This window comes from Physella acuta, unplaced genomic scaffold (genome assembly GCF_028476545.2).
Source record: "Physella acuta isolate Inbredline_101_S28 unplaced genomic scaffold, ASM2847654v3 ptg000078l, whole genome shotgun sequence".
In the NCBI taxonomy this organism is placed as follows: domain Eukaryota; kingdom Metazoa; phylum Mollusca; class Gastropoda; family Physidae; genus Physella; species Physella acuta.
The window spans coordinates 970520-991537 of NW_026731598.1; the positions used below are offsets into that span (position 1 = coordinate 970520).

General features: G+C 39.0%; 1 protein-coding gene across 1 annotated transcript; it reads right to left on the reverse strand.

The window, feature by feature from the left end:
* Window positions 1-4530: 4530 nt before the first annotated feature.
* LOC131954472 (uncharacterized) lies at window positions 4531-7460 on the reverse strand. The gene is made up of 2 exons (XM_059318189.1): window positions 7452-7460; window positions 4531-5487 (listed from the first exon to the last, which is right to left on the reverse strand). Exons 1-2 carry the CDS (start codon window positions 7458-7460, stop codon window positions 4531-4533), a joined length of 966 nt encoding a protein of 321 aa, XP_059174172.1.
* Window positions 7461-21018: the final 13558 nt, after the last annotated feature.

Here is a 21018-nt window from a genome sequence, read left to right on the forward strand (position 1 = left end):
AAAACTAGAGCAAAATTTTTTACTGCATATTATGCAAACTTACACATTTTCTTTTTCAAATAGCGTTTACTTGTTTTTATGCAAACTTACACTTAACGTTTTCTCTTCTTCAAATAGCATTTACTTTTTTTTATATTCGACGTACAAAAATACTCCTGACATATTTATTTACCCCCCTCCGTTCCACCCCTTTCTTCACCGCTACAATTCACTCCAAATTTCTTCAACGAATTCATACACATTCTACATCTGCACGAGCAGGCATAAATCTCACGCCCATTCATTTCCGCCATTGATTCTGTGCGCATGCGCATTTGAACTTCCCTCTTGGCATTTTTGCTGGTTTTATTCCCTGCATGGGATGTTAGCTGTTTGCAGGGAAAAGTCTACAGCATTAGACGCACTAAAAAAATACAAGAGAAAAATAAATATAGAGGCTGGGAAAAAAAACAATTACAATCGTTAAGTGGAGATTGTAGAACTTCATGTTGACAGGGCGTCTTAGCTAGGGAAGTTTAACTAGACATCACTAGAAAAGTGAACTTGGGCAACTTTAACGGCGAAAATAAATTAGCCTACGGATAAACAATAAAAAAAAAATAGCCCATTATTTAACAAGTTGCCAGATCAAACTAAAGTTTGTCATTGATCTCCTTATACAACATTGTTTTAATTTTTTTTTTTACTTATGATGCTTTAATAAAGAGATGTATGCTTTTAACGAAAGGATACAGCTGAAATAAGCAATTAGGTTATTGATATTGCTTGGATTAGGTTTATGTATGATTATAGTTTAGTATGTCGAAACGCTGTTGCAGATAGTTGCAATTTGATTTTGCAGAGACGGCTTCAGGCTTCTACTTGTGGGTGAGTCGACGTTCGTTTAAATAAAATATCTTGTTTTTACGTGGTCTATGCTCTCAGAGGACATTCACGATTCGTTTAAATAAAACATCTTCCCACACTTCTGTGTAACCACAAGCTTTTCTATTAAGTTTTACATTGGCGACATTTTAAAAACATTTTCCCAGAGGCAATAAAAAAAACAACAACAATAAAAAAACAACATCCCCATCTTTTGGCTTCTTTTTGTTGTACCTGGCTTGTTCTGGCAAGTGTTTGATATAACCGGTGATCGAGAGAATTCCAAGACAAAGACAATTTCAAGTTCCAAGACAAAGACAGTCTCACTATTTCAAGACAAAGACAGTCTCACGATTTTAAGACAAAGACAGTCTCAATATTCCAAGACAAAGATAGTCTCACGATTTTAAGACAAAGACAGTCTCACGATTCCAAGACAGTGAAGATTCCAAAACAAAGACAGCCTTAAGTTCGAAAACAAAAACATTCTGAAGATTCCAAGACAAAGACATTATCAAGTTCCTAGACAAAGACAGTCTCAATATTCCTAGACAAAGACAGTCTCAATATTCCAAGACAAAGACAGTCTCAATATTCCTAGACAAAGACAGTCTCAATATTCCAAGACAAAGACATTATCAAGTTCCTAGACAAAGACAGTCTCAATATTCCAAGACAAAGACATTATCAAGTTCCTAGACAAAGACAGTCTCAATATTCCAAGACAAAGACAGTGACACACACCGGAAGTGTCTGCAGAGCTTCAATAAAAAAATGGCAGCTGACAAATGAATGCGAAAGGTTTCATGAATTGGTTTCTATCGCATAAACTCTTTTCGAATTGATTTTTTTTTAGAGTGCTTTAGAGTAAAGAATCGCTGTCAAAACAGGGAATCGCTAAAAATAACACAATCATAGACCAACATGGAGTGAAAAAAAAAAGCTTTTCGTTTAATTTATCGTTCATTTAAAATTATAAAATTGAGATCAATTAGTTTTTAACCTCATCAGCTTGAAACAAACGAGGTTATGTTTTATAAGTAACACTTTTAGCTTCAAGCAATAGAGACAGTTTACAGAACAGTTCTGTTGCGTAGGCTTTACTGTCGCTGTTTTTATTTCATGACAGGCAGGGAGAGGGGGGAGGGGGGTTAGTCTAATCCCTGCTGGAGTGGATTAGGATTACGTCATGAGTAATTAACTTTGTAGCAGTGCATCCCCCACAGGGTGGTGTATTTACGGAGATTCCCCCAGACCCAGCGGGGAGACATAAATAAAGCCGACCAGAGGAAAACAAAACAATGAATCAGTTGTGTTGACAAAACTCGCGCACTTTTCTGTGGGCGCCGTGTGGAGGGGGGGGGGGGGGGGGGGGGGTTGGGAGACATCGTTAGCAGGTGAAGTCAACACGTAGGATAGGTGTGAAGATGAGGACATCATAAGCATGTTTATCATAATTATTAAGTTATCTAATAAAATGTAACAGGACGAAAAAAAAATTAATATATAAAAAATAAATTTAAATAATTGACATCTTTTAAAATATCACAATGTATATTATTTTTTTTTATTTTGCTTTTAAAAACTTTAAAATAAAGTTTTCCGTTGAAATAATGAACAATGTCCATTTTATAGACTTAAAAAATTTACTTTGATTTGAATTTAGCCCCTAGGCTGTGAGATTCGTTGTCTTTTACAGACGTCGACAGTTCTTCATTTTGCCTAAGCGTTTGTTTTACATATATTCACCAAGAAAATCTTTTGAGCCAAAAGTTTTACCTCGATGTGGGGAAAAAAGTTCTTGTAAAATAGTTTCCAATTTGTAAAGAAATTAACATGAAATCGACACTGACAAATTTATACTGATACCGTGTTGTAATTTTAACTAACCTATTAACATTTGAGTTACACAATTTCTCATCAGAAGTACATAATTTCTCATCAGAAGTACACAATTTCTTACCAAAAGTACACAATTTCTCATCAGAAGTACACATTTCTCTTCAGAAGTACACAATTTCTCACCAGAATTAAAAAGTACACAATTTCTCATCCGAAGTACACAATTTTGATCAAACACCTTTTCATAAAACATAAATATTCTTTAGATGCACACTGTTTCTCTTTAGAAGGACGCACTTTATCTCTGATACTGGCAGGAATGTTGATATATGTGTTGATATTGGCAGGAATGTTGATATAAGTGTTGATACTGGCAGGAATGTTGATATAAGTGCTGATACAGGCAGGAATATTGATACAGGTGCTGATACTGGCAGGTATGTTGATACAGGAGCTGATACTGGCAGGAATGTTGATACTGGCAGGAATGTTGATACTGGCAGGTATGTTGTATATAAGTGCTGATACTTGCAGGTATGTTGATACAGGTGTTGATACTGGCAGGAATGTTGTATATAAGTGCTGATACAGGCAGGTATGTTGATACAGGTGTTGATACTGGCAGGAATGTTGTATATAAGTGCTGATACTTGCAGGTATGTTGATACAGGTGCTGATACTGGCAGGAATGTTGTATATAAGTGCTGATACAGGCAGGTATGTTGATACAGGTGTTGATACTGGCAGGAATGTTGTATATAAGTGCTGATACAGGCAGGTATGTTGATACAGGTGTTGATACTGGCAGGAATGTTGATACAGGTGTTGATACTGGCAGGAATGTTGATACTGGCAGGAATGTTGATACTGGCAGGAATGTTGTATATAAGTGCTGATACAGGCAGGTATGTTGATACAGTTGTTGATACTGGCAGGAATGTTGATACAGGTGTTGATACTGGCAGGAATGTTGATACTGGCAGGAATGTTGATACTGGCAGGAATGTTGTATATAAGTGCTGATACAGGCAGGTATGTTGATACAGGTGCTGATACTGGCAGGAATGTTGTATATAAGTGCTGATACTGGCAGGTATGTTGATACAGGTGTTGATACTGGCAGGAAGTAGGCTGGGGTCTATAAAGATTCTGACCTGAATTAAAAGTACTAATTACATTCAGATCATTCGATTTTTTTAACTTTTTTATTTTTACATTTGATTGAACAAAAAAAAGTTTCCCATTCCGGATGATTGAATAAATAGTTGGTACATGAAGACCTATTTAGGGGAAAAAAGAAAATGATTTAATGTTGTATTTTACCTGCCCTGTCCAATATCATTACACATTCTCTTATCAGACTATTATATCTTCTGGCATTAAGTCTCAATATTTTCTTCAATGTTTACTTAAAGCCAAAAAACAAATCCAATTTTTCTCGATTAGGGGATATCAGTTAATATCAGTATCAAATAAGTAAAAGAATTGCTAAAACTTGTTAAAATATTTACCTAATTTATTGTGTATTTCTGTTGACATATTTAGCTACAATTCAATAAGTTAAATATTGAACATAATGCATATCAGCTGCACAAAAAGGCAAATTGATTCTGCGTCAATATAGAAACTCATAAAGATAAATTTTTACTATCTGGTATGTAGCAGGATAGCAGAGATGACTGGGTATTGGCTTACTAGGTCTAGTACTTCTCAGTGGTCTAGGTTCGAATCCTAATGGGGAACATAATACATACATGTTGGGGTTTAATATAATGATTGGATTGGGTTAGGGTTGTATTTAAATGTAGGTGGTTATAAGGGTTGTCAGTGCAGGGGGGTTGCCAGTGCAGGGGGGTTGCCAGTGCAGGGGGGTTGCCAGTGCAGGGGGGTTGCCAGTGCAGGTGGGTTGCCAGTGCAGGGGGGTTGCCAGTGCAGGGGGGTTGCCAGTGCAGGGGGGTTGCCAGTGCAGGGGAGTTGCCAGTGCAGGGGGGTTGCCAGTGCAGGGGGGTTGCCAGTGCAGGGGGGTTGCCAGTGCAGGGGGGTTGCCAGTGCAGGGGGGTTGCCAGTGCAGGGGGGTTGCCAGTGCAGGGGGGTTGCCAGTGCAGGGGGGTTGCCAGTGCAGGGGGGTTGCCAGTGCAGGGGGGTTGCCAGTGCAGGGGGGTTGCCAGTGCAGGGGGGTTGCCAGTGCAGGGGGGTTGCCAGTGCAGGGGGGTTGCCAGTGCAGGGGGGTTGCCAGTGCAGGGGGGTTGCCAGTGCAGGGGGGTTGCCAGTGCAGGGGGGTTGCCAGTGCAGGGGGGTTGCCAGTGCAGGGGGGTTGCCAGTGCAGGGGGGTTGCCAGTGCAGGGGGGTTGCCAGTGCAGGGGGGTTGCCAGTGCAGGGGGGTTGCCAGTGCAGGGGGGTTGCCAGTGCAGGGGGGTTGCCAGTGCAGGGGGGTTGCCAGTGCAGGGGGGTTGCCAGTGCAGGGGGGTTGCCAGTGCAGGGGGGTTGCCAGTGCAGGGGGGTTGCCAGTGCAGGGGGGTTGCCAGTGCAGGGGGGTTGCCAGTGCAGGGGGGTTGCCAGTGCAGGGGGGTTGCCAGTGCAGGGGGGTTGCCAGTGCAGGGGGGTTGCCAGTGCAGGGGGGTTGCCAGTGCAGGGGGGTTGCCAGTGCAGGGGGGTTGCCAGTGCAGGGGGGTTGCCAGTGCAGGGGGGTTGCCAGTGCAGGGGGGTTGCCAGTGCAGGGGGTTTGCAGTGCAGTTTTTTACTCCAACATCTCGACCAGTTTAAGCAGTCCAGGCGTCCATACTTGGTTATTTTTACTTTCTCGTATATACGTAGTATAGAGAAAGTATTGTAATCGTGCAAAAAAAAAAAAATCGAGATTTTTACAAATCTCGACGTTTTACACCTCACTGATACGGAAAAACATAATTTTGCAATCTTGTCCGTATGTCTGTGTGTGTGTGTGTCTGTGTGTCTGTCCGTGTGTAAACACGATAACTTGAGTACCGTTACAGCTAGGTTGATAAAATTTCATATATAAGTATTTTATCAAAATCGTAGATCCGTATCAACTTTTGAGCGATTTCCGATAACCGGAAGTGGTACTTTTCCTACTTTGAATTTTTCAAAAGCCTATAACTTGAGTACTATTTCAGATAGATAAATGAAATTTCACATGTAAGTAAAAGATCTAATTCTCTACCTTCTGTTAAATTTTGAGTAATTTCCGTTGACTGGAAGTAGTAATTTACGCTACTTCCGATTTCTCAAAAAACTAATGTAAATTTTTAAAGTACTAATAATATTGCGCACTATTATACGCGTTTTTATTCGGCGTTTGCTTGGTGCGCAATGTTTTTTTTATGAGATTCTATTCTATTTTTAAAAGTTTAAGTATTTAAAATGGATTAAAAATCATAACTATATCCCCAGTTACCATCCCCTGTTGTTTTATATAAGAATATTCGAGAAAGTTTAGGGGAGATCACTACCGGTTTATTTATTACATTCTACGCTTGCCTTGTCGGCTGTCAAACGGAATCCGGTGCTTAATATCTCTGGAAATTTCCCGTCATTTTTTTAACCCCCACGTAGAGACGAGTGGATCTAATATGTCCATTTTCGTAATCCATCAGCTGGAGAGCTCTACTAGAAAGACTCAATGACTCAATGACTCAATGACTCAATGCAACTTCAGGAAGTGGGCTGATAAATTGGGGCCATGTGAAGCCAGAGAACATTTACATTCACATACATACACAAATACATAATAAATTAGTATGCATGTCTATTTATACAACATTCGCACATAGACGGAAGTGATGTTAATCTTTTAGATATTTCTGGAAACCCTTCAGTATTTTTCCGGACCAAGAAAATGTGATATTAAAGCGATGTGGTTATTACTTTCACAGTTCCAATATCTCAGTCGCAGAATATTACATTATGACCGGTGGAAAAACAACAAATTATATCCTCCCCCCTCCCCCAGTACAAGTAGTTCGTGCGTACAACATCTGCCACTCACACAGAGAGACTAATGACCACGCTTGTTGCGGGTGCAACATTTGTCCAGAACAAGTTTGTGACACAAGTTATGGAGCGACTAATTAGCACGCTTGTTGTGCGCAGTTTCTATCTCAGAAATTTTTCTCCGTAGCTGCACTTCCGTTGAGGGGGAGAGGGGGGGGGGGGGGTGTTTAGAACAGTGGTTACATTCTCCAAATAAATTGTCTTATTTTTTTAAAATTTCGTCCGCGGGGGCGACAGCTACAGTAAACCCCGCCCCGAAAATATGCCTGAGAGAAACTCTGCTGTCGGGGCTGATATATTTTGCCCAATACATGTTGGCGGCACAAATTTAAAAAAAAACAACTACTGATGTTACAGTAGTTTAACCCGTTACTTGTAGGGGATTGAAGCCCTCATAACTTCCTGGAGTTATTCAAGTTATATTTTGGAATCGTTTAAGGCACCTTAAATGTTCCTGAACTATCTTCTAGCATCTAGACAAAATTTCTAAAACCCCCATGAAGATATTTCTATAGTGCGTACAAACTAGCAGAGACGTTCTCGTAATTCCCTCTCTTAGTTATAGGATAAAAAGTACCACGAACTTGCTGTGGATGTTCCTGAAACCTTGACACAAAACTTGCAACAAAATCGCTAAAAAGTTTTCGTGTAGTTCCATCTCTTTGTATTGGTTCGGATACCACCTGGATAAAACGACTGTCATTTCTAGAACTATGTTCTGTACCTGTGTCTACCTTTGCCATTGTAATAATAAATTATGTATTGATTGCTATTTCACTAAAATTGCCTGCTTGTAACCCCTCTTCTTATTTTGGAACACAACCGGCTGCTATTTAACAGTGTAACCTACAACTTCCATCTATCAGACACATGATGTTGCGACCAGAATTCTAATGGGTTTATTAATTTTTTAATTAAATTCCAAATCTTAGAAACCAAGATCCTCGTCACATTCTTTACGCTACAAAAGTTGACACCAAGAAAGGTTTTGTTTTAAATCATCTTTTCCTTCAGTACCCAGCAAACATATTTTATGTTTTTATTAATATCCATTAATTAAAAATAAAAATTAAGTTCCACCAACTGACTGATGTTCCTCTAAGCACGTTGTATACACTTACAGAACAAACTTAATTTTATCCCTAAGCCTTGGGAACACCAATCTTAAATACTTTCCAAAAATATTCCTCTAAAATCGTATTAAATGAGGGACATTCCTATTACCAGCCTGAGATTTTCTTAAGCCATACGTGTCTTAAATTCTTAAATCGCAGCACTAACACCCGAACGAAATGAAATTTCTATAGGAAATTTATACTTTTAACAGTGTCCGCCCCCCCCCCGAAGAAAGTCTACCGCCCCCCCTCCCCCCCCCCCCCCGAAAATTTCAAGTGCCACGCCCGGAGAAAAAAGTCTGGAAGAAACACTGACTAACACGTGATGGTCAAGCGGTTCGACCATCTAGTGAGCTTGTCTTTTCATCCCTTGCTTATGGAGGACAAAAGTTCCTGTACATCTGTACGTCTCTGTGTCCGCCACTTCTATAAATAACTATCCTTCTTGTAGTACACCTGCCGGTATGTAATAAACACGTGACCAATTCCACGCATCTAACGTCTTCAAGCACTTTTTCAAGCAGAGAAAAAATATATTAGGAGGCTTGGAACTACAACGTGAGAGTTTTCTACTAGATCTATCACTTCACAGACAGACAAAAAGTGGTCGAATAAAAGAGGAATAGCTCGTGACCTTTGACTCTAATCTCACATGACATTTATTTCTATTTATAGCCCACGAGATTTGATTTCGGTGCGGGATCATTTTTTTGCATCAAGTTTAACACCCGCTTCTTGTTTCGTTTTATTGAACGTATTCTTTGGTTCCTAGAAAACTCAGAGAGAGACGTGTGGGGGGGGGGGGGGGGGGAGACAGAGAGAGGGCGAGATCAGTGGAGAGAGAGACAGGGAGGTTGAGAGATAGGGAGAGAGAGAGAGAGAGCAGGAGGAAGGGGGAAAGAGAGACACAGTTTGAAGATAGTTTTGGAATTGAAGAAAGAATAATTAAAAAAAACCCATGATTATAAATAGTTTTAGACTTTTTCAAAATAAAATATTTGAAGATGTTTAAAAGAAGTTGCCATGAGGCAGATTTCTCATTGCAATAATTTACAAAAGAACAAAAGCTAAAATGTAATACGCAGGACTTGAAATAGTGTTCACACCAGTCGCTAATGAGTCGAACAGGCCATTTTTTGAGTGTCTTGCCTAAATTAGGCCAACGGGCCATCTTGTGAATGTCTTGTCTAAATTAGGCCAACAGGCCATCTTGTGAATATCTCCACTGTATAGGCCAGAGGCCATCTTGGGAATATCTCTAGACCAACAGACCATCTCGTGAAGTCCCGTCCCCTTCCTATAAATTAGACCAACCGGCCACCTTGTGAATGTCCTCCCAAAATGAGGCCAGTGTGCCATCTTGTAAATCTCCAGATACAACAGTCACGGACCAAATCTACATACGTGTGTAAGTCTGATTGGACAAGGCCGTCCCGAATGACGTCAGATACCCTTTGTCTCGCTCCCAAAAACTGAGGCTACTATTTACCCAAAAACTGAGGCTACTATTTACCCAAAAACTGAGGCTACTATTTACCCAAAAACTGAGGCTACTATTTACCCAAAAACTGAGGCTACTATTTACCCAAAAACTGAGGCTACTATTTACCCAAAAACTGAGGCTACTATTTACCCAAAAACTGAGGCTACTATTTACCCAAAAACTGAGGCTACTATTTACCCAAAAACTGAGGCTACTATTTACCCAAAAACTGAGGCTACTATTTACCTAAAAACTGAGGCTACTATTTACCCAAAAACTGAGGCTACTATTTACCCAAAAACTGAGGCTACTATTTACCCAAAAACTGAGGCTACTATTTACCCAAAAACTGAGGCTACTATTTACCTAAAAACTGAGGCTACTATTTACCCAAAAACTGAGGCTACTATTTACCCAAAAACTGAGGCTACTATTTACCCCGTACTGTCTGACGTCTCCAGGGAAACGGCCTTCAAGGACTGGGGCCATTCAGATCAAACTTTCGTTATTGATGTTGAACTAAACAGATAGACACTCCCAACCCCGGCCCCTCCCCCCACAATCCACTAGGGAGCGGCTCAGAGCAGCATGATAACAATGGACGAAGTTGAACTGTGAATTGATTTGCTTTGTTTTCTGTGTCAAACTGAAGGTTAGCGCGGTAGATTTGTTGTTATGGCTGCAGTGTTAGCTGCAGCTAAATAACAACAACACGACTAATCTAATGACTTGCAACAATCTACGACAAAACTGAAGACTTGCAACATCCCATCAACCACAGTACTATGGTGGAGGCGTGCAACAACCCAACAACCACTTGATAACAATTGACTTACAACAACCCAACTACCACAGTACCCAACTGAAGTCGTACAACAACCACACAACTGAACTATTGACCTACAACAACCACACAACTGAACTATTGACCTACAACAACCACACAACTGAACGATTGACCTACAACAACCACACAACTGAACTATTGACCTACAACAACCACACAACTGAACTATTGACCTACAACAACCACACAACTGAACTATTGACCTACAACAACCACACAACTGAACTATTGACCTACAACAACCACACAACTGAACTATTGACCTACAACAACCACACAACTTAACTATTGACTTGCAACAACCCAACAACTAAACTAGTTCCCTGACTTAGTTGAAGACGTGAACCCTCCCTGCACCAGCAAAATTGACTGTAAAAAAAAAACAAAAAAAAAAAACTCCGTTGTGAAATCCGTTCAGATATTTTTAAGGCAACACCGAATTCCGGCTTTTGTTTTCAAACGTTACGCGGCTGATCTTAATCCAGCTAATCCTAGGATTTATTTCTCCGTCCAAAAAACAGTTTTAAAAAAACAGATTTTCTTCCTTGTTGTCTGGATTTGGCCGCGTATTTTCTTTCGGTGAGTTTTTTCTCTATCGTCGGGTTATGTTTTTAAATATTCCATTTTATATAGCAGTGAATGTCTTAGGTTTGATGCCAAATTCGTCTCTTAATAAATATTTTAAGTCTGAAGATAAAAGTATTAATGTTTTTGTTAGTTCTACACGTATTTCCACCTCCCCTTACAAAAACAAACAACTCCAATTTGTTAGGAGAGTTATGTGCCCCGAATTAAGTTACTAGAGTTATGACCCTTGAAAAAATGAAGAGCTTGTCCAACGTTTTTTTTTTAATATAGCTGGCCAACTGTTTCTTGATAAAGCTAGTCAAGTGTTTCTTGATATAGCTGATCAAATTGTTTTTGATATAACTGGCCAACTGGTCCTTGATACATCTAGTCAAACATAGTTCAATAGCTGGCCAACGTAAACGATCTTTATCAAGACGCCGCCTAGAGCTAAGTTTGTGTCGAAACTTTCTAATTGTGTCTGGCATCAAAAAGAAACCAATTTCTTCTAGAAATACAAAGATACATCTATTGTCTTGGTTACTCTGTAGACCGCGATATGGCCATAGATTTCTTTCCTCAACTTTACAGACATATGTATGGTGAAATTTGTGATGTAACAGGGGGTGTAATTTACTCATGTAATTACAAATGTAAAACAGTGCGGAGTGGGTGGTGGTAAAGGAGTGGGGGCGTGGAAGGTTATTCATATTCTAATATACATACATACATATATACATACATACATACATACATACATACATACATACATATATATATATATACATATATATATATATATATATATATATATATATATATATATATATATATATGTATGTATGTATGTATTACGGTAAACGTATGTGAGACCGTCCCCTTCAAGTGTGCATACGGCACATACAGTGTGAGAAGTTTGAGCAGAACTTGTTGGCCAAGGTGCCTCACAACCTGTCACAAGTGTTATTTTCTAGGGTCACTGTACTGAACGTATTGAGGTTACCGTCAAAACGACCCGTGACAAAATGACCCTGTCAATATATCCCCGTCAAAAAGGCCCTGACATATTAGCTCCCGTCAAATGGGCTCCTGTCATTTACAGAGACGTAGCTAAGGGAGGGCGGGGAGGGCGGCCGCCCCGGGCGCCGACCCTAGGGGGGCGCCAAAAGGGGTAGAAAAAATAAATTAAAAGCACATTTTAAGCTGCAGTTTTGAATTATAAACAAAGTAAAGAAATATAACCACTGAGAGCCTTTGCATACTGGTTTAACTGTTTTCTACCTTGATTGTGTAACTGTAAAACATATCTTTAAGAAACAGTGACCGGAAAAACCGCTTTCCAGCTTTCGTAGATGGGGAGGGGGTGGGGCGCTTTTTCGAAGACTAAAATCGGAAAAATTCACACCGGATTAAGGAATAAATAAACGATACCACTCAGAAAAGAAACCCATTGAACTAAAGCGTATTTTACGATTGTGTAACATAAAAATGAGTTAGTGACGTTTAAAATCCGCTCTACCACTTTTGTCCAAGATGTCGGGGCGCTTTTTCACTAACAAAAACCGCAGGATTTGTACAGGATCGGTGACTAGAAAACTCTTTTAACACTTAGAAAAGAAATAAATTGTATTAAAACTTAATGTACGATTTCACTACCCAGATTTGCTAAGTAATAACGCGACAAGTTCTTTGTACGATTCTTACGATTCTCTCAACTTGATCGTGATAGATCAGATACTTTTACTTGATTGCAATACATCTTGCCTGGATCACTGCATTAAAGAGAAATTAACGGATTCTTGTACCACTATCCGATCAGTAAAATAGCAGACTGTCGGAGCGGGTGGATGGGAAGCGTCACTTTTTGCCAAAATTTTAAGAGAGAAGAAAATTAGTATATTGTACTGATTATTACTAATATTACTTTGTTCAACCTAACTGATAATTCAAAATGGCAATATTGGCCTACTATTATCGAAATTGTTCTAAAGACACGACCAAAAGTAGACCAAATAAAGTTTGCACCTCCTACAAAATACACTATACAGTGGTTCTTAACTTTTTGGAGTACCGAACCCCATCAGTTTCATATGCGCAATCACTGAACCCTCCTTAATAGTTGTATCGTCCACAATGACAAAATCCGATCGTGAATCCTATGAGTTGGGTGTGTGTCTTAACCTCTGAACTACCGAACCTCTCGGGTTCGATGGAGCCCACTGTTCTAAGCTCTTTTGATTTTCTACTTTTTATTCGTTTCGGCATCTTAAGGGGAATTTAATTGGCGTCCAGTGATGTTTTAGGGAACGACAATCAGCGTAATTGTTAATTTTTTTCCAGACTGTCGCACACACAAACACACACGCATATATATATATATATATATATATATATATATATATATATATATATATATATATATATATATATATATATATATATATATATATATATATATATGGGGGGCGCCAGACTAATTCTTCGCCCCGGGCGCCGGGAGGGGTCGCTACGCCTCTGGTCATTTAGGCTCCTATTTGTCGAATGACGAAGTCCATTTGTTGATGGCCCTTTTGTCGGGGTCGTTTCGTCGGGGCTGTTTTGTCATTGGCCGTTTTGACGCCGCACGCACTATTTACACGACAGACAACCACTCACACGTTCTATTTGTACGGACACTGTACTAAACAATGTACAGTATTCAATGTGACACAAAAAAATTCACAACAGCAACAATACCTACGTAAAAAAAGTAAACAATATTTTAAAACTGGTACTTTTATTTTAATGCTTGATTAACATACAGCAAGATAAATCTACATACAATTTTTACATAACGGACTTAGCAGCAAGATAATTAATCTACAGTAATTTTCACAGAACAAACTTAACATTAAAACAAGGCTTTACCGACTGACGTAAAACTACGTCTATAGCATTATAATCATGTTACATGGAAAAGAAAACACATTTTTAAATTAATTTTTTATCCAATCAAATAAAGAAAAAATTGAAAAAAATATTTTTTACAGGCTTAATTAATTTAATACATCTTCATACACCTGACATAGACGCCATAGATCCTGGCTGTAAGATGTCCTTGTGAAATCTAATCACAGCCGTCAGCAATTTCTTCATTCAATATTAATGGCAAAGATTAATTCATCTAAACCAGGGGTCTCCAAACTTTTCAGCCCGAGGGCCGCATTAACTATCAAATATCAGTTCGGGGGCCAGAGTCTCTTTGGGGTGGCGGTGTCCCCGTCCCCCCCCCCCCCCCAGCGAATTATAATTTATATAGAAATATATACATATTTTAAATTCACCCACAGGAGAACAAGTCTGAAAGAAACATTGTTGGGGGCCGACAACACACTCGAGGTCCAAGTTTGTTCACCTTGGGCAAACACAAAAACCCACTCGCCATTTTTTGAACTTGTCTCTAAGGAAGTCCTTTGCTTGCAATTCAATGACCTCCATCTGCAGTTCATCAGGGCAACTGGCCACATTTGTTTCAAATGGGTTTTGAAACAGTCCCACTTCTTCTTCCTGTGAATCCAAGTCAGAAAACCGCTACTGAAGCTGCAGCTGGAGGTCTTTGATGATCTCGCATGCAAATGATGTAAGGAACTCAGCTATTGCTTCAGTCATGAAGACATTGCACTGCTGAAAGTGCGTCAAGTTGTTGCCATGTACTTGTTCCAAAAACATGCTATCCAGCTACTCATACATTGCAATTGAAAAATTGCAAAACTTGTAAGCAGTTTTCACTATTTGAGTCACAATGTTTTCATCAATGTCTGCAACGCGGAGGGCATTGGTATTTGCACCCAAAGCTACATTTTCAAATTGGTTTGTATTTTCTGGGCAAAGTTTCTCAGCCACTTCTAACAAACATTTTTTTTTCTGTAAACAAAAAGATCTCCGCGGGCCGCATGAGAGGACCTCGCGGGCCGCATCCGGCCCGCGGGCCGTAGTTTGGAGACCCCTGATCTAAACCATAAAACACGGAACAAAAATGTATTCAAAAAACGTAAGAACGAATAAAGATTTGTTTAAATTAAAACGTAACGACGAATAAAGATGTTTTTAAAAATGTAGCGATGAACAAACATGTATTTAAAACGTAAGAACGAACACAAATGTATTTAAAAACGTAAGAACGAACACAAATTTATTTAAAAAAAAAACAAACGAACAAAGATTTATTCAACAAAGATTGATTTTATGAAAAGAGCAATGACTGACTGAACAAAAATACTGACTTTTAAAGAATGACTCGACGGCGCACTAATTTTTCAGCTGCTAATTTTTCCGACGAAACTTTTTGGGCAAAAGTTGATTGGCCAGATACAACAATCTAGATTAAAGCTAGTGCTAAAAAAAAAGCCAAATTTTTCCTGCAATTTTTATTTTTATCAGAAATATTTTATAAAATTAGTTTTTTACTGAACCGAAACATTAAATTACATAAAAAAGTAAAACAAAGATTAATTTCATAAACTTAAAAAAGGGGGGAAATTATTTATGTAATAAATTGGAAAAATTTAGACAATTTAAAATGTATAAAAGCAATTACTTAATAGACAAGAATGGCTTTAGACTAGAGACGTTCAATTGAGCGTATTTTAGTTTTTAATGTAAACAGTAGAATGGTCAACAACCTTTAGTCGAAATCAGCTCTAAACCACAGCACTAACTGCGGGGTAGCAGGGGAAGATAACTCCTGTAGCCAACTTTGGGCAGACATAAACACGCTAGGGTGGACATTAATCAAGGGAGGAAACTGAGTTTCGTCCGCCCAACCCGAGTTGTCTACACTGGCCTCGTTAGTTAACTAACCTAGAGGGAGATGGTCTCCGAATTGAGGGTTAGTTTTGGTCCATCTATCTCTGTCTAGCACGATGTACGTCAAGCAAACGTCCGTCTATCAGTCAGTCTAACCTTGTGTCCGTCAGTCTAATTTTCTATCCGTCAGTATATCCGTCAGTCTAACCTTGTGTCCGTCTATCCGTCAGTCTAACATTATGTCAGTCTATCCGTCAGTCTAACCTTGTGTCCGTCTATACGTCAGTCTAACCTTGTGTCCGTCTATCCGTCAGTCTAACATTATGTCCGTTTATCCTTCAGTCTAACCTTGTGTCTGTCTATCCGTCAGTCTAACATTATGTCAGTCTATCCGTCAGTTTAACATTATGTCAGTCTATCCGTCAGTCTAACCTTGTGTCCGTCTATCCGTCAGTCTAACCTTGTGTCCGCCTATCCGTCAGTCTAACCTTGTGTCCGTCTATCCGTCAGTCTAACCTTGTGTCCGTCTATCCGTCAGTCTAACCTGTCTGTCTATCCGTCAGTCTAACCTTGTGTCCGTCTATCCGTCAGTCTAACCTGTCTGTCTATCCGTCGGTCTAACCTGTCTGTCTATCCGTCAGTCTGACCTTCTGTCAGCCTATCCGTCAGCCAATCCAACCATCCATCAATTCATCCAACACATTCATTTGGTTTTTGTCAAACAATTATTATGTCTGTATATATGTCTGTCGCTTATGTCGGTTTGTCCCACCCCAATCCCACAGCACAATTCTGTCTATGCCTCTGCTTTGTGTGCACAGAATAATCAACTTATTCAAATAATCAAATTACGATCGGTTGGCATCAATTATCAAGTTCTACAAAGCGCATTAAAACGAGAAATGGTGAACAAACATCAGTTATATTATAAAGTTGATAATTTCCTTTGTGCTTTACTTGATCAAATATTGTGTTGAAATATTCGTTGAGCGTTTAACGATTGTCTGGGTTTAAATTTTAAAAACGTTTAACAGTTAAAAGAAAGTAGAAATTCAAGTCGGAAATGACGTCACGATCTCAGGGGTTTCCGTATATTGTAGCCATGTGTGACTGAGTGTGTGTGTGTGGGGGGGGGGGGGAGTCTGTATGTCGAAAGTATGGGTGACTACGTGAGGGTGTTAAAAATATTATTTAGCATGTGTGTTTTAAAACACAAAAAAAAAACATGTACTAGAATTATAGTTATTTTAGCAGTTGGGAGGTTAGAAGATTTACTTTTGTGAGGTGATTTAGTGAGAAGTATTTGTCGTTCAGTAACGCCGAGTGACGCTAGACTAGAGTAAAAGGGGAGAGGGGCTAAAGTTGCGACAAGCCTCACTCTGGTACGCAATTAGTAAATAACACCGGAGTCTTGTATTTATATAAAAATATTTTAAACACAATAATAATATCCAATTTATTTATCAGCGTAATAAGCAAGACAACGTTGCGATCAAGTTGACATATTTCTCGTCATTAGGTTGAAGAGAGCGTCCACAGAGAGACATCAGAGACACATCAGTGACACGTCAGTGACACATTAGTGACACATCAGAGAAACATCAGAGGCACATCAGAGACACATCAGAGACGCACCAGAGAAACACCAGAGACACGCCAGAGACACATCAGACACACCAGAGACACATCAGAGACACATCAGAGACACATCTATCTGAGCAGATTCTAATGCTGAAGATGTTACTGGCGTGCTTTACGTACTCACAGTTTACATACATTTGAAATCAAGATGATTTTTAAGGCAAGCACAAAGCAAGATGGCTGCTTATAAACTAGACAATTTATATCGATGCAAAACATTTCTTTTTAAATTTTAATGTTTCACAAATTTGCACAAATGTTGGAATTAAAATTTTAGGGATTAGTCTTTTTTTTTAAACAGAAAAAAGTAAATATTGTTAATCGCCAAGACAAAATTATCTTGTAAATCTATTGTTTGGCTCCAGGTTTAAAACTTTGTCTGGCCACCATATATTTTTTCTGGCAAAACCAGATAAAATTTCGGTTATTTGGCCAAGAAGTTAAATGAGCTTTTATCGCCAAGATTATCATCAATTTGTCTGAAGACAGTCAAGAGTTTTTCTGGCTAACTGGTAAAATTTGTCTAAGTACATGATTAACATTTTTTTTTTACAAGAGATCTTCATGTAACGACTATAAAAGCAATTACTAATAAGTAATGTAACATATTACTTCATTCATTTTGTCACAATAACAAGCTGCTACTATGAGGCTATATGCAACCATTGTAACAATGAAGTATGTGTTGACAAAAATAAAACAATAACAAAATTGGAAAACAGCAAGATATTGTTCGCGGCATCTTTGGTTGGTTTATAAATATAATTTCATGGACGAAAACAATTTCAGTGTAGAAACTCCAAAGTTGTATGCCGCAACAAAAGTGATCTATTTACAAGTCAATGTTTAGCAAGTTGCGCCAGTACGCCCAGCACACATAAAATACAGCTTTATAGAACAACACAAACATGCTCATGGGATAAAAAACTTAGATTTATCGCTTGACAACAAATGTGTGCCAGTCACATGACGACACGCACGCGATGGACGTGCGTTCAGTGTGAGTACAAGCATCTGATTTCAGCGTCAAACAAAGCGGATGTGAGTTTGATGACAATCACATTCACCGCTCTACATCAGCTGTGTGACAGGACATGGGATGATTTGGTACAATGTGACATGCATGACATGTGATGATTTGGTACAATGTGACATGTATGACATGTGATGATTTGGTACAATGTGACATGTATGACATGTGATGATTTGGTACAATGTGACATGTATGACATGTGATGATTTGGTACAATGTGACATTTATGACATGTGGTGATTTGGTACAATGTGACATTTATGACATGTGGTGATTTGGTACAATGTGACATGCATGACATGTGATGATTTGGTACAATGTGACATGCATGACATGTGATGATTTGGTACAATGTGACATTTATGACATGTGGTGATTTGGTACAATGTGACATTTATGACATGTGAAGATTTGGTACAATGTGACATGTATGACATGGAACGGCGTGGTCGGGTGGTAGAGCGTACGACTGCTAACCACATAGTCTCGAGTTCAGATCCCGGGCTTGAGACCAATAAGACGTCTCTGAGCCTACCCGGCTCTAATGAGTAAGTTAGGGAAAATAAAGGCAGTTGGACATAATATTGACCACACTTACCTACAAATGCCAAGGTCACAGAAACAAGTGAACTCTACTTGCTCCGTTGAACAGCAAGTTCAAAAACGAACTTATATTATTTACTTTATGAGACAAGGTATGTGATGATTTAGTCACATACAATTTAATGGGTATTTAATATCAGTTTTAATTAAAGTAAAGTTATACATATCCAACCAATGTTTACATAAAAGCATTTCTTTACAAAATTTATGGCATTTTTATACATTTTAAGAAGTTAAAATTGTAATAATAATTAATATGCCATCAGGGCTACAGTTTCCTGTTAAAGGTAGTTAATAGGAAAAATTACACTAGCAGCTTAAAAACATAATACTCATTATTAAAGAAAAGTTGTTATACATTGTAAGTTAACTAGTGTAGGTTACATCTTGACAAGTTAGATAACTCTTGACACAAGTTAGACAAGTCGTGGCACAAGTTTGATAAGTCTTGTCACAAATTAGATAACTCTTGTTACAAGTTAGACAACTCTTGTCATAAATTATATAGCTTTTCAGGTTAGATAACTCTTGACAAACATTAGATAACTCTTGTCACAAATTAGATAACTCTTGACAAAGGTAGACACCTCTTGTCACAAATTATAGCTTTTCAGGTTAAATAACTCTTGACAAACGTTAGATAACTCTTGTCACGAGTTGAATAACCCAACGTACATTGCTTTATAAAATGTAAAGTACCTCCAAATATGATTATGTGTAAGAGTTTAAACAAATTGATACAAAATATAACTAGGCTAAATATTGATGAGCCAGCTTTAAAATTGTAAACTTTAGTTACATGTTTTACACGACTAGATGAGGTAGTGAGCAACAACTGCTGTAGTGTTTTAGGTGAGTGGGGAACAACGCTGATGTTTTAGGTGAGTGGGGAACAACGCTGATGTTTTAAGTAATCGGGGAACAACGCTGATGTTTTAGGTAAGTAGGAAACAACGCTGATGTTTTAGGTCAGTGGGGAACAGCGCTGATGTTTTAGGTGAGTGGGGAACAACGTTGATGTTTTAGGTCAGTAGGGAACAACGCTGATGTTTTAAGTAATCGGGGAACAACGCTGATGTTTTAGGTAAGTAGGAAACAACGCTGATGTTTTAGGTCAGTGGGGAACAGCGCTGATGTTTTAGGTAAGTAGGGAACAACGTTGATGTTTTAGGTGAGTGGGGAACAGCGCTGATGTTTTAAGTAATCGGGGAACAACGCTGATGTTTTAGGTAAGTAGGAAACAACGCTGATGTTTTAGGTCAGTGGGGAACAGCGCTGATGTTTTAGGTGAGTGGGGAACAACGTTGATGTTTTAGGTCAGTAGGGAACAACGCTGATGTTTTAAGTAATCGGGGAACAACGCTGATGTTTTAGGTAAGTAGGAAACAACGCTGATGTTTTAGGTCAGTGGGGAACAGCGCTGATGTTTTAGGTAAGTAGGGAACAACGTTGATGTTTTAGGTGAGTGGGGAACAGCGCTGATGTTTTAGGTCAGTAGGGAACAACGCTGATGTTTTAAGTAATCGGGGAACAACGCTGATGTTTTAGGTGAGTGGGAAAAACGCTGATGTTTTAGGTCAGTGGGGAACAACGCTGATGTTTTAGGTGAGTAGGGAACAACGCTGATGTTTTAGGTGAGTAGGGAACAACGCTGATGTTTTAGGTGAGTGGGAAAAACGCTGATGTTTTAGGTCAGTGGGGAACAACGCTGATGTTTTAGGTATGTAGGGAACAACGCGGATGTTTTAGGTGAGTGGGGAACAACGCTGATGTTTTAAGTAATCGGGAAACAACGCTGATGTTTTAGGTGAGTAGGGAACAACGCTGATGTTTTAGGTGAGTGGGAAAAACGCTGATGTTTTAGGTCAGTGGGGAACAACGCTGATGTTTTAGGTCAGTGGGGAACAACGCTGATGTTTTAGGTATGTAGGGAACAATGCGGATGTTTTAGGTGAGTAGGGAACAATGCGGATGTTTTAGGTCATAGGCGAACAACGATGATGTTTTATGTGGGTAAGAAAATACACTGTTGTACCATGTCAGTATTTCCTACGGGTGTGTCAGCTTCCACAAAATAAGAACTTTGTATGACATGTTCTAAAAAAACCCCATATCAGACGCACTCTACTTCCCCTGATCTAACAATATTAATGTGCCGATGCTCACTCAATCAACTCCGTTACAAGTGACCAACTGTTTCTATCTACCGAACAAGCCGTTGTAAAAA